Source organism: Euleptes europaea, chromosome 11, assembly GCF_029931775.1.
Source record: "Euleptes europaea isolate rEulEur1 chromosome 11, rEulEur1.hap1, whole genome shotgun sequence".
NCBI lineage: Eukaryota > Metazoa > Chordata > Lepidosauria > Squamata > Sphaerodactylidae > Euleptes > Euleptes europaea.
Window position 1 is genome coordinate 14,081,530 of NC_079322.1, and position 12,941 is coordinate 14,094,470.

The following is a 12,941-nucleotide window of genomic DNA, read 5'->3' on the forward strand; positions in this document are numbered from 1 at the left end:
AGAAAGTGAATGACAGTCATTGTAATGCTGAATGGATGGTCTTATCAAGGGGCTTTCCCACATTCTCCTTTTTCTTGCTTGTAAGTTTCAGTTTCTTCCAGGGTTTTTTCCAGTCCCACAAGTGTTTTGCTCCCTCTAGTGGTCAATTTGATATCTCACAGGTTTACATCTAGAGTTATCTCTTCAGATTTAAACTATAGTTTTTTATGCTAGACTTAAACCTAAGAATATACGGAAAAGCCCTGCAGGATCAGACCAAGGCCCATCAAGTCCAGCAGTCTGTTCACACAGTGGCCAACCAGGTGTCTGTGTTATATTGAATCTGTGTTATATCAAAACCTGTGTTATATCGAATCGACCACTAGAGGGAGCAAAACACATGTGGACCCCCCCTTTCCTGAAGAAACAGGAACTTAGAAGAAAAGAAAATGAGAATGCAGAAAAGCCCAAGGTGGTGTTTATCTTTGATTTACAAGCACGGAGATTCGAACAGCATTCTTAGCATCTTTTGTCAAAATGCCCTGGGAAGAGACATTCCAAACAGAAGGCAATCATACCTTGGTGCCAGTAGTTGGCACAAGCCCCACTGCTGCCATGTATGTGCTGCCAATAGTCTTGATTTTTTCAATATCTTTATAACATTCTTTGTCCATAAGCTTTGTTTAAAACATAAAACTGTTAAACATTACATAATATTTTAGACAAGAAAGAAATCCATGCTTATTATATTTATTCCCCCTCCCAAATGACAGTCCTTTTTGGTTTTGCCAATATGCATCTTCACTGCGCCTAGAAGAAGGTATTTCTTTGGTGGGACATCATCCGCAAAAGCCAAGTTCAGCGTGGCAGAACTAAACTGGAAAAGCTGATCACTGCACTATTATTCTTGCCTCCCTCTGCCTCGTTTGTTTGGTACAAGCAATACCATGGAAATAATTTAACAAACTGAAAAGCAGAATCTCTGTCCTCTTATCCTATACAAAGCTTTCTTCGTTCATTACCGCAGTGCCGCAAGAGATGATGCTCCATCATATGAAGCGGTGTGGACAGTGGGGGAGATTATGTATGGAGTATGAAGTTGTAGTTGAAGCGCTGGAATCCAAAAAGTTGGAGGACTACAGCACATAGAGTGACATGGTATGATGAGGCCAAATAGTGAGTCAGTGGGTAGGCTTAATTGGTGGAAATAAAACTCTTCAGCTTGCCTGTTCAATCATAAAATGGGACTGTAAAGCTAATTCTCACAGAGTGGCCAATAACCAACCCAATTTTGGTGCAACGCAGAAAAATTAAATCTTCCCAGAACCAATGTAATCTCAACTTGCTGCCACGGATCATTTAATGGTATCAATTCAGTTGGAATGAATTGGGGGCAGGGATCATAAAGTCAGAACACTCTTAAGACCAAAGACGGCTGCATTATCAATATTACAATGACTTTACCAAGATTCTCGTGAAATGGCATGCTTAATAACAGAAACCTTCTGCTTAATAACCTTCTGCCTTAATAATAGAAACTTGTGCTCTTACCTCGTCGAAATCTGCAATGATTTCATTTAACAGGCGCAAACACTCCACTCCCATGTTGTTTCCATCCAGCTCAATGTAAAAATCGTTGAAATTTGGAATGGAAGCAAACATCACTCCCACTTGTGAGTACGACTGGTAATACAGGTCCTGAAATTGTTGGATTGCATTTGATGTTAAGCTTAAAAAGAAAAAAAATCAGCGCAAGAGAGCAAGCGAACAAACAAAATCCCTGTAAAATTATCAGGGAAACATTCCATGTTTAATCCACTCTTTATAATAGTGCTGGGAAAGCCATGAAATGTACAAAGAAAGCTGTCGCAGTGCTTTCCTGGGGCTGTTTCCCCATCTTCTTACCTCAGTTGTCTCAGGTATGGGATTCAGGGGGCCTACCAAGTTTTTAAAGGATGGACCTAGTTATTATTTTAGGATCTCATTTATCCCCCCCCCCTCACAAGTTCAACCATATTCAACCATTAAGGCTGCAATCCTGAAGGAGCCGGCATGACCCCACGCTGGTGTAAGTGACCCTTTAACCCGGGAAAAGGGGAACTTGGAATCATGGAGTTGGGACCACCAGGGTCATCTAGTCCAACCCCCTGCACAATGCAGGACAATTCACAACTACCTCCCTCCACACCCCAGTGACCCATACTCCATGCCCAGAAGATGGCCAAGATACCCTCCCTCTCTTGTTCTGCCTAAGGTTATAGAATCAGCATTGATGATAGATGGCCATCTAGCCTCTGCATAAAAAGCTCCAGGGAAGGAGAGCTTACCACCACTTACGCCATCCCGGAGGCAAACACGCCAAAGCCTGGGAGTTGCGGAGGCCCCCACCACTATCACAGCCACGCTGGCAGGGAATTCCCAGAAGGGAAAGCCCACACCAGCGTGGGGGGTGTTCCCAATGCATCCCCGGGGATGGAGCTGCCTTTAGGCAGCATCCAAAGCCTTTCGCCCCAGGTACGCCCCCTCGTGCTGTGGCGTTGCTACACCAACTATTTTGCTGGAGTAGCCTCGCTTAAGGCAATGGGGGCATTATACCTAGTTTATTTTGTATATGACTTTTATTTTCTTTGCGTTGGCTGGGAAGTCTCTGTGGAGGGGGCGCGGCTGCTCCACTCCCGGCCACTGTTTAACTGCCCCCTCTTCAGGAATGGGCTGCCCTTGTGTTAGAGTAACGAAAAACAACAGAAACATTTAGAAAATTATATTTTGGTTTATTGTTCTAATTTTGATGAAAACCTCTCTCTCACACACACATTTAACAATTATCGACTCTGCATGTTTCTACTTCTTGTTTTGAGCAGGTGGCTCTTTGTGCTAGTCTTGATTATAGTAGATCGTTAATGGTGACCTCACATGATCTGTGGGGGCCAACTTTCCTTTTCCGTTAGATTTCTACCCTGGTCTGTATTTTCTACTGATCTGTAAACTGTTGCTATTATTTTATTGGTATTGATCATGTCTGTGGCCTGTTCTTCCCCCAGTGGACTCAGGTCAGTGTACCCACGTTTCCGTCAACAATCTCGCAAGGTGATTTGCCCAAGGCTAATGGGTAAGCACTGTGGCTGAAGGGCGATCCCTACTCGATTCTCCCTATTCTAAATCCAACCCTTGACCCTGCCTTTCTTACCATCAAGTTCTGAGTGCCAAAGCAATGTATAAGTAATCATATTGAACATTCATGGACTCACTCCTAAAAATATGTCTTATCTATGTGCTGAGTTATCTTCTCACCATGTTCCTCGGGTTAGACATGAGAAAATGTTGTGCAACATGAGCTGGCAACAGATTGAAGAGAATTCTCTTGTTGTCCAGCTTCACTCTCTCCATATCATCTCTTTCTTCTTCTGCCTATGAAAAGAAATAGGTTTTTTTAAACAATAAAACAATATCAGACATTTTATCAAATGTCCATATCATTGTACCTTATAAGGCCTGGACTAAGAATTGAAATTTCATGTAACTCCTAAAAAAGATCCACATGGTATGACAAAATCCTGATATCCTAATTAAGCAGAAGTTTCCAGACCAGTTTCTGAGTGTATAGCCTATGCCAAGCTGTTCAAACATGAAATGGCTCAGTTTGAGAGAAAGGGGCTTTGGAATGTATTCGATCAGCAGCTCAGTGGATAATTTTGGGTAACTCTGGTAAAAGAAAAGTGACTTAATTCCCCAGAATTTGTCATGTTCAGACACTAGTCCACTTGAAATTTGACCCACCTGTCATTTTTCTAACATTAAGAGTGGAGACACATAATTTATTAAGAACACTTTTTAAAATAAGTGAAAATTTCACAGTTACATACCATCTGACTACCAGGTTGAGTGGTGACCAGCAGATTTTATCAATACGTGAACATAATATAAATTTGTGCTGAAGTTATGCCTTACGGAGGAATATGCCCATGTATAAAGGAATCCTATGTCACGACTACCAGTGTGGTGTTGTGATTAAGAGTGGTGGTTTGGAGCTCTAATCTGGAAAACTGGGTTTGATTCCCCACTCCTCCACATGAACAGTGGACGCTAATCTGGTGAACCGGGTTGGTTTCCCCACCCCTATGCATGAAGCCAGCTGGGTGACCTTGGGCTAGTCACAGCTCTCTTAGAGCTCTCTCAGCCTCACCTACCTCACAGGGTGTCTGTTGTGGGGAGGGGAAGGGAAGGTGATTGTAAGCCGGTTTGATTCTCCCTTAAGTGGTAGAGAAAGTCAGCATATAAAAACCAACTCTTTTTCTTCATCATCTCCTTCTTCAACAAAACAGGACATTCAATAACCAATGCATGAGGATTAGAAGTCTGGAACCACCAGAAAGAACTGAAGCATAGCCTAAGTATTCACATGACACATTAAGTGGCACAGAGATTACATAATAGGATCCTACTATAATAAACTATACACAGCCGTATAGACCATGGTCCCAATCATTTATCCAGGTAAGTTTGTGAATCATTTTGTACAGTGTGTGTGTGTTAAGTGCTGTCAAGTCGCTTCCGACTCATGGCGAACCTATGAATGAAAGTCCTCCAAAATGTCCTATCTTTGACAGCCTTGCTCAGATCTTGCAAACTGAAGGCTGTGGCTTCCTTTATTGAGTCAATCCATCTCTTGTTGGGTCTTCCTCTTTTCCTGCTGCCCTCAACTTTTCCTAACATGACGGTCTTTTCCAGTGACTCTTGTCGTCTTATGCCGTGACCAAAAAACGATAGCCTCAGTTTAGTCATTTTAGCTTCTAGGGTCAGTTCAGGCCTGATTTGATCTATAACCCACTGATTTGTCTTTTTGGCAGTCCACGGAATCTTTAACACTCTCCTCCAACAACACATTTCAAAGGAATCTATTTTCTTCCTATCAGCTTTCTTCACTGTCCAGCTTTCACACCCATACATAGTAATAGGGAATATGATGGCATGAATTAATCTAGTCTTGGTGGCCAGAGTCACATCCTTACACTTCAAAATCTTTTCTAGCTCCTTCATGGCTGCCCTTCCCAGTCTCAATCTCCTTCTAATTTCTTGGCTGCAGTCTCCCTTTTGGTTGATGGTGGAGCCAAGGAATAGAAAGTACAGTGTACAGTGCAACGCTAATATCTGCATAGAAAAGCCCTCTTGAATAGTTCAGTTTTGCATCGTTTGCAGAAAGTAAGGTTGCCAGGTCCCTCTTTGCCACCAGCGGGAGGTTTTTGGGGTGGAGTCTGAGGAGGACGGGGTTCGGGGAGGGACTTCAATGCCATAGAGTTCAATTGCCAAAGTGGCAATTTTCTCCAGGTGAACTGATCTCTATCGGCTGGAGATCATTGTAATAGCAGGAGATCTCCACCTAGTACCTGGAGGTTGGCAGCCCTAGCAGAAAGCTAGGAGAGTGGGAACCTTCCTGACCTCAGGCAGGCCGTTCCATAAGGCGGGAGCCACAACAGAGAAGCACGTGTATGTGCAATTGTTGATTTAGCCCATTTGCAGGTTGGCACCTGCAGAAGACCCCACTAACATGAATGAAGTTGTCATGGCAGAGCATAGGGAGAGAGGAGGTCCCACAAATAACGAGGGGCCAAGGCCATGAAAGAGGTTGGTATGTGACAGCCAGTTCCTTAAACTCAGCCCAGTAACAGATGGGCAGCCAATGGAGCATCTGCAGAATGGAAGTAATATACATGCTCCTTCTAACTCCCATTGATAGTCAAGCCATGACACTGTGGACCAGCTGGAGTTCCCAAGTTGATTTTGAAGGGAGGCCAATGTACAGTGCATTGTGTGTTAAGTACGGTCAAGTCGCTTCTGACTCATGGCGACCCTATGAATCAATGTCTTCCCAAACGTCCTATCTTTAACAGCCTTGCTTGGGTCTTGCAAAGTGAGGGCTGTGGCTTCCTTTATAGAATCAACCCATCTCTTGTTGGGTCTTCCTCTTTTCCTGCTGCCCTCAACTTTTCCTAGCATTATTGTGATTGTCTTTTCCAGCGACTCTTGTCTTCTCGTCCAAAGTACGACAGCCTCAGTTTAGTCATTTTAGCTTCTAGGGTCAGTGCATTATGGTAGTCTAATCTCAATGTCACTGTGGTGTGGATCCAGGTGTCCAAGTCAGGCATGTGAAAGGCACAGGGGGCTATCTTACAGGGCAGGCTGAGTCGGTAGAAAAACTTTTTTTTGCAGCTGCATTAACTTGCTTCTCCAATAATAAAGCTGGATCCAGGATGACCCCAAAGCTTTTAAAGGAGTCAGTGAATGCCATCAAAAGTGGGGAGCACGTGGTCCTTCAAGACCTCTGCCTTCCCAGAAATAAAATATTAGGAAGTGTCATAATAGTGATGGTTATAATTAGCAATTAATAACTAAGTAGCCTTGTATTAACCACATGTATACTCTGGTTTTTCTTCAGACTGTATAAGTCTTTCATCTTTTACATGTATCAACTATATATTTTTAGGAAATAAGATATTTGTTATAAGGATAAATCTTTTTATTGATTTTTTTTCTTAATATGCTGATATAATATGACTGTAAAATAATCTTAGATGTATGTGAACTGTTCCCATGTTAATTGATTAGTAGTAAGTATCTCCAGATGTAATAGCATAATTATTATGAGAACTATATGTGTAAAGGATATAAAACTAGTATGCTTACTTGATAACTGTTTATATAACCTGATTTTGTATAGTTATTTTTTGGTTCCAGAATAATTGAAGCCTGATCGACTGTAGTCTCACTTCACTTCGAAAGTAATGTCTTGTCTAAGAAATGGAGCTTTAAGTTTTTATGTTATGTTATGTATATTTTTGTGTGTTTTGTATTGTGTTGAAATAGAGAATAAATTTTTTAAAATATTTTTTAAAAGACCTCCGCCTTCCCAACCAGCATTACCTCTGTCTTTTCAGGGTTCAGTTTCCATTTGTTTGCTTTTAGCCAGTTAACCACCGAGGCCAGGAAGCGATTCAGAACCTCTACCACATCACCAGGAGGTTTGGGTCAACAGCTGGGTAATGTGAACCTTTAATGAACGTTAAAGAAAACAGGCAACCTTTCTCTGTGTGTAAGGAATCCTGGAGGTGCGTCGCAATGCCCAGATCTATTTTGTTCATCTGTCTAGAGCAGTGGTTCCCAACCTTTTTTTGACCAGGGACCACTAGGACTTTTTTGTTCGGTGCAGGGACCCCAAGGTTCAAAATAAAAATTCCGAGAATTTGAAAATAAACTTTAATCATAACTGTTAGTTAAACATTAAACTTAGAATAATATTTGAATATATATATTTTTATAATAGAGAACTTTTAATTGAAAATATTAATTTATTATGGGTTTATAACTTTGTTTCGCGGACCTTAATTTAGTTCTCGCGGACCCCTGGGGGTCCACGGACCCCTGGTTGGGAACCAGTGGTCTAGAGATATGTCTAAAATTGTAAACCTGGTGTGGCCATACCTAAAACCTCAAGAGGGCGCTAAAACCACAACGATGAAAGGAAAGCAAACCAGGCTGTCTCAGACAAATCTCTAATCAGGAGATGTGGAGTAAAGTGTTATCTGTTTGTCAATGACACCCAGCGCTCTCTCCCTCTCTCCCTCTAACCCTACTGGGCCGCCACAAGTCAGCTGCAATTTGACAGCACTTTCCACCACTACCACTCTTAGACATCTGCAAGCTTAGCAACCAAAGACCTTGCACCGTAAGGAAGTAGAGACAAAAATCTATTACTTTTTTTAGGCCTGGAAGCAGAGTGGTAAGAATAAATGTGGTCATAACAAGGGGCACATAGCTATTGTCTGGGAACACCACAGTGACAGTGCAGGATGTAAGGAAGAAGAAAAGTTGGTTTTTATATGCTGACTTTCTCTACCACTTAAGGGAGAATCAAACTGGCTTATCACCTTCCCTTCCTCTCCCCACAACAGACACCCTGTGAGGTAGGTGGGGCTGAGAGTGACTAGCCCAAGGTCACCCAGCTGGCTTCATGTGTAGGGGTGGGGAAATAAATCCAGTTCACCAGATTAGCCTCCGCCGTTCATGTGGAGGAGTGGGGAATCAAACCTGGTTCTCCAGATCAGAGTCCACAGCTCCAAACCACCGCTCTTAACCACTACACCACGCTGGCTGGGATATCTTATCTGGGGTTTGGGACAAACTAGAACCACCACCCCCTGCCCCCACTCGCTCTGCAAGGACTCGCTCATCTCCATGCCAAGTTTCCATCCATGGTCCAACCATCTTGCCAGAATAGCCACAGGGACAGGATACAGGTGAATCGGATTGAAGGGAAGAGGGGGTGGCAGCTGGAGGGGAGGAGTGTGGGTGAGGCAGCAGAGAGTGGTGAGGATAGCAAAGAAATGGAGAGAGAGAGAGAGAGAGAGAGAGAGAGAGAGAGAGAGAGAGAGAGAGAGAGAGAGAGAGAGAGAGAGAGAGAGAGAGAGAGGGAAAGCCCAAGGGGAAGAGGCAGGACAAAGCTACCAAGGAGAGGAAGCTGGGACCGGCACTCAACCACCCACTCAACTCAATGGCCATGGGCCAACACAAATTCCTGTCACCTAGTGGTCATCACATTAGTTTAAAGATCCCCTCAGCCTTGTATATAATGAGAGTCAACAGAAAAGGGAAACCCAATGGGGGGGGGGGAAGAGAGAGAGAGAGAGAGAGAGAGAGAGAGAGAGAGAGAGAAATTGTGTCTTGCCTGTGCAGCCCAGAGGTAGTCCAGACGTAGTTTCAAATCCACCTGCCTAGAATGAAGTGCTAAAGCACAGGAAAACAGCAAAATGGCTAATACGGGTTCACTGCCACGTATATAAAAGGAGCCACCCCTTCAAAAAAAAGAAAGAAAAGGGAAATTGTAAACATGCGTTATTTTATCCAACGTGGTCCACAAAAGGTATATGCAAATCAACCTCAGTTCTGGCCCTCTGAAATCACTGGGATTCAAGACTTGCATCGGGGATGACCAACAGGGCAGAATGCCCTGGAAGAATGGCATGTACAATGGACAAGACAGGAAGAAAAGGAGGCCAAGAGAGAATGTAACAACGGGGCTTTCCGGGGATGAGAGAGCTGCCTTCCCCTCTCTCGATGTCTCCTGTCTCTCCACTGTCATCCTTTTTCTTTCTGCTAGGACAAGCGAAAGAAATGATGCAAGAAAATGGGGAAAATCTCCGGCAGTGGTTGCAGCCTTGGTAACGGTTGAAGACCAGGCATACAAGGACATTGTGTTATGATTATATACACCACCGGGAGGGAAATTGGCATGGTACAGCCCAACTTCTTCAGATCTTGGAAGTTAAGGAGGGTCAGCACTCGGATGGGAGACCACTAAGGGCGACTCTGCAGAGGAACGTAATGGCAAACCACCTCTGAAGTTTCTTAATGTGAAGCCCATTGCTGGGGTCACCATAGATCAGTTGTGATTTGACAGCACTTATGTATGTATATACAGCATCGTCAGCATAACAATAATTCACATAATTCATGCAAAGAACAAACAGAACCTTGTTTTGGAAAGTGAGTAGGAAAGACCAAGCAGGGGAGAAGAGGATGGGAGAGGCAAAGGTAATGAAGGATGAATGCGTGCTAATGTATCGTCACAGGCTTAGGGCATTTTTGCATATGCTGGATAATGCACTTTCAATGCACTTTCAGTGCACTTTAATGATAGTTTGCAAGTCAATTTTGCCGTTTCACACAGTAAAATCCAGCTGCAAAGTGCATTGAAACCGGATTGAAAGTACATTATTCATCATGCGTGAAAGCACCCTAGACTTTGTTTTGCTTTGGAGGAGGGCTAAGGGACTATCTTCCAGTGAAACACAATAATGAACAGCATTGGTTCTGTACCCAAGAATCCCTCCCCAAGACTAGAATCCATACTCCACCCTCTCAAAAGAGAAAGGATAAGATATGGAAACCATTGCTAAACTCTTCTTTTAATACATACGACACTTACCCCTCTGCTTTTCGGTATCCGCTGAGTTCCAAAATGACTATGTACAAAATTGTCACACAAAGCAGGAGGATCATTTTTGGCAAGGAAGATACGCGTAAAAATATTGCCAGGGTCAGAGTCCCCACAATGCAAGAGAGGAACGCATAATGGGCCGAATCGCATGGAAGTTCGCTCATTGTCTCGTTCGTCCCACCGGGAGAAATGATAACTATTGAACTGCTGGAATTAGAACTCCAGACCCAAGGCATACAACCCACCTGGAAGAAAATGGGAAGTAGAGAGCTGAGTGTAAAAAAATAATCTATGGTTACTAGCAAAATAAGTCCGATAGGCTGAGTTTACACATCATGCCCATCATTTGAAGAATGCGGCATGCATGTGTCAACGAACGTTTCACAGATCAACACCAGAGAGAAAAACTTCATATAATCTCATAATTGCTCAAACACAGTGGTTTTGAATGGTGTCAGATCACAGGAGGCCTTTCCAGGGAGCCTACCAACCACGAGGAGATCCTCTAGATATGCATGGTTGCCATGTTGTGGGAAAGGGCAACCTGCATGTTTACCATGCATGATCAGCTCCAGTACGTGCAAACTGACCACTAGATTTTTTTCAATGTTCAGGCTCATGAATATATACTATAAACATGAGTGTTGTCCCTGGTTCACTCACACAACATGGAGGTCTGCCCATATCAAGGGGATTATAGGTAGCATAGGCATCGGCTATGCAGTTTGCAGGCTTGCAGTAGGCATTATTGTAAAGTCTTAAGAGGGTTAATTTTGGCTAGAAATTACAAATTGTTGCACCATCAGTCACTGAATTGTGTGAATTGTAGAACTACTGCATGTATAGACTGGTTCCCTGCAGCAGTGCAGTCAGAAGTGAAATGAAGAACAATTTGACTCTTTGGCCCTTTTAAGTTCCACAAATCAACATATACTCTAATCAACCATTTTTACATTCAAATTGTTATATATGATGTGGTTTAATCAGAGTTCACAAACAGGTTTACTGAACAAGAACATCTCTCCAATGTTTTATGTTTAGATATTCATTTGTTTAGATAGTTATACCCCACTTTTCCTCAATGAGGAGGCAAAGCACCTTACAACAGTGCCGTCTGTTCTTCCACTATTCCCACAGCAACGTCCTTGTGAAGTAAGTTAGGCTAAGGAAGCATGACTGGCCCAAAGTCAGCTCACAGGCTTCCATGACAGACGGGGGGTTTGAACCCGAGTCTCCCTGATCCTAGTCCAACAAAGTCTAACCACTGTACCACACTCTCTCAATGCATCTATCCACTTTTAGTCTATTCTTGCTCCAAGGCACTCGGGGCGGCAGGCAGGGTTCTCTTCTACTTGTGGTGTCCTTGCAATAACCCGGCAAGGTCAGTTGGGCTAAGAGAGTGTGTGGCTGGCCCAAGGTAACTCAGTGGCTATGTGGAGATTAGGACCCTCTCTGGCACTCTAACCACTGCACCACCCCACCCGTCTAGAGCACAACTGAAGCAAATGACACTGTACACGTCTCTACGAATGACGCAGCAACCGGTTTGCTGTACTCACCACACAGCTTTGTGCCACTGAGTAAATTAAGATCACAATAAAAACACACAAAACGGTTCGAATTTGTATTGTCAGGCACCCTGGAAAACACTGAAAGAGAGAGAGAGAGAGAAAATTATTTGAAATAAAGTGGTGCTAAAAGCCATTTTGAAAAAAATCCCCTAAGGTGGGCGTAACAGTCCTTCCAAGAAAGTCTACACAAATGGGAGGCGGACAGGTGAATTCCACCTCTGCTGTAATGCACGAAGTCAAGGGGAAGGCCATCACTGACAATTTAGAATAGTGATTAATGTTTCAGCAGATTCCTCTTTGTGATAAATTCAGCAAGCTAAACATCAGCAAGCCATTTCAGTCATGACCGACAGAGTCCTTTTCTCCCACTTGATGTGCAAAAAATTGCTACCAGACCAACAGCTTGACGTCTCTTCTAGGTTTTCACTGGAAGAGAAGTCACATTGTTGCCAATGGTGCCCCCCATGTCTAGGGTTGCCAGCTCTAGGTTGAGAATTACTGGGAGATTTTGGGGGTGGAACCTGAAGGGGGGGTTTGAAGAGGGGAGGGACTCCAATACCATAGAGTCCACTTGCCAAAGCGGCCATTTTCCCCAGGAGAACTGAGCTCTGTCACCTGGAGATCAGTTGTAATAGCAGGAGAACTCCAGCCACCACCTGGAGGCTGGCAACCCTACCCATGTCCCCAGGACTCCTGCTAGTTGCATGGCCTGGCAATCCTAGAAGGAAGGGAACTCAGCAGAGGTATAATTCCACCCTCTGAAGGTGCTATTTCCCCCACGGGAACTGAGCACTGCCATCTGGAGATCAGTTGTAATTCTGGGACAACTCCGGGACCCACCTAGAGACTGGCAAGCCTACAAAAAAACTCACATCCTTTATGTCAGACTCAGAGATTTGTCCTCAGTGTCCCTTCAAGCAAAACTAGCTCAAGCAAGACTCTGAAACAGGTTAGGCTTTATTAGGGGTCAAGATTAGACAAAGTCAGTAGTTGACGGCCAGCTTAGCGGAAGAAGGCGACTAATGGAGAATAGGATTACAATACAAGGTTAAAATACATTGCATGGTGTCACACAGTCCAGTAGAAACCATGATAAGCATTCTCAGGGTAGAAAGTCATAACAATGTATAACAAGGCGTAACAAGAGTGCAGCTGTGAGCTGTGGTAAACAGGATGGGCACATACCACACCAGTAGGCAGAGAGATAAACTGTACAGAGCATGAGAACCAAAGGACACATGACTGGGACCTTGTCAGACAGGCCTTGTCAGACAGGCCTGACATAAAGTCAGGCCAAGATGAAGACAGGCCTGACACTTTAGGGGGCTTTTGGGGCACCAGTTATTAGGTACCATACTGGGTTGCTCCAGCAGGCCAAAGTATCACCCAAAGTCCCATTT

At 43.8% G+C, this 12,941-nt stretch overlaps 1 protein-coding gene across 1 annotated transcript in view; it reads right to left on the reverse strand.

The window, feature by feature from the left end:
- ADCY1 (adenylate cyclase 1) overlaps positions 1-12,941 on the reverse strand; it is a 227,356-nt gene that overhangs the window by 12,942 nt on the left and 201,473 nt on the right. Inside the window, exons 12-17 of the mRNA XM_056857493.1 lie at positions 11,530-11,619; positions 9,959-10,215; positions 8,699-8,825; positions 3,271-3,387; positions 1,531-1,677; positions 558-656 (exon numbers count right to left, since the gene is read on the reverse strand). Of these exons, the coding sequence (XP_056713471.1) occupies positions 558-656; positions 1,531-1,677; positions 3,271-3,387; positions 8,699-8,825; positions 9,959-10,215; positions 11,530-11,619 (837 nt within the window). The remainder of the gene's footprint in view (positions 1-557; positions 657-1,530; positions 1,678-3,270; positions 3,388-8,698; positions 8,826-9,958; positions 10,216-11,529; positions 11,620-12,941) is intronic.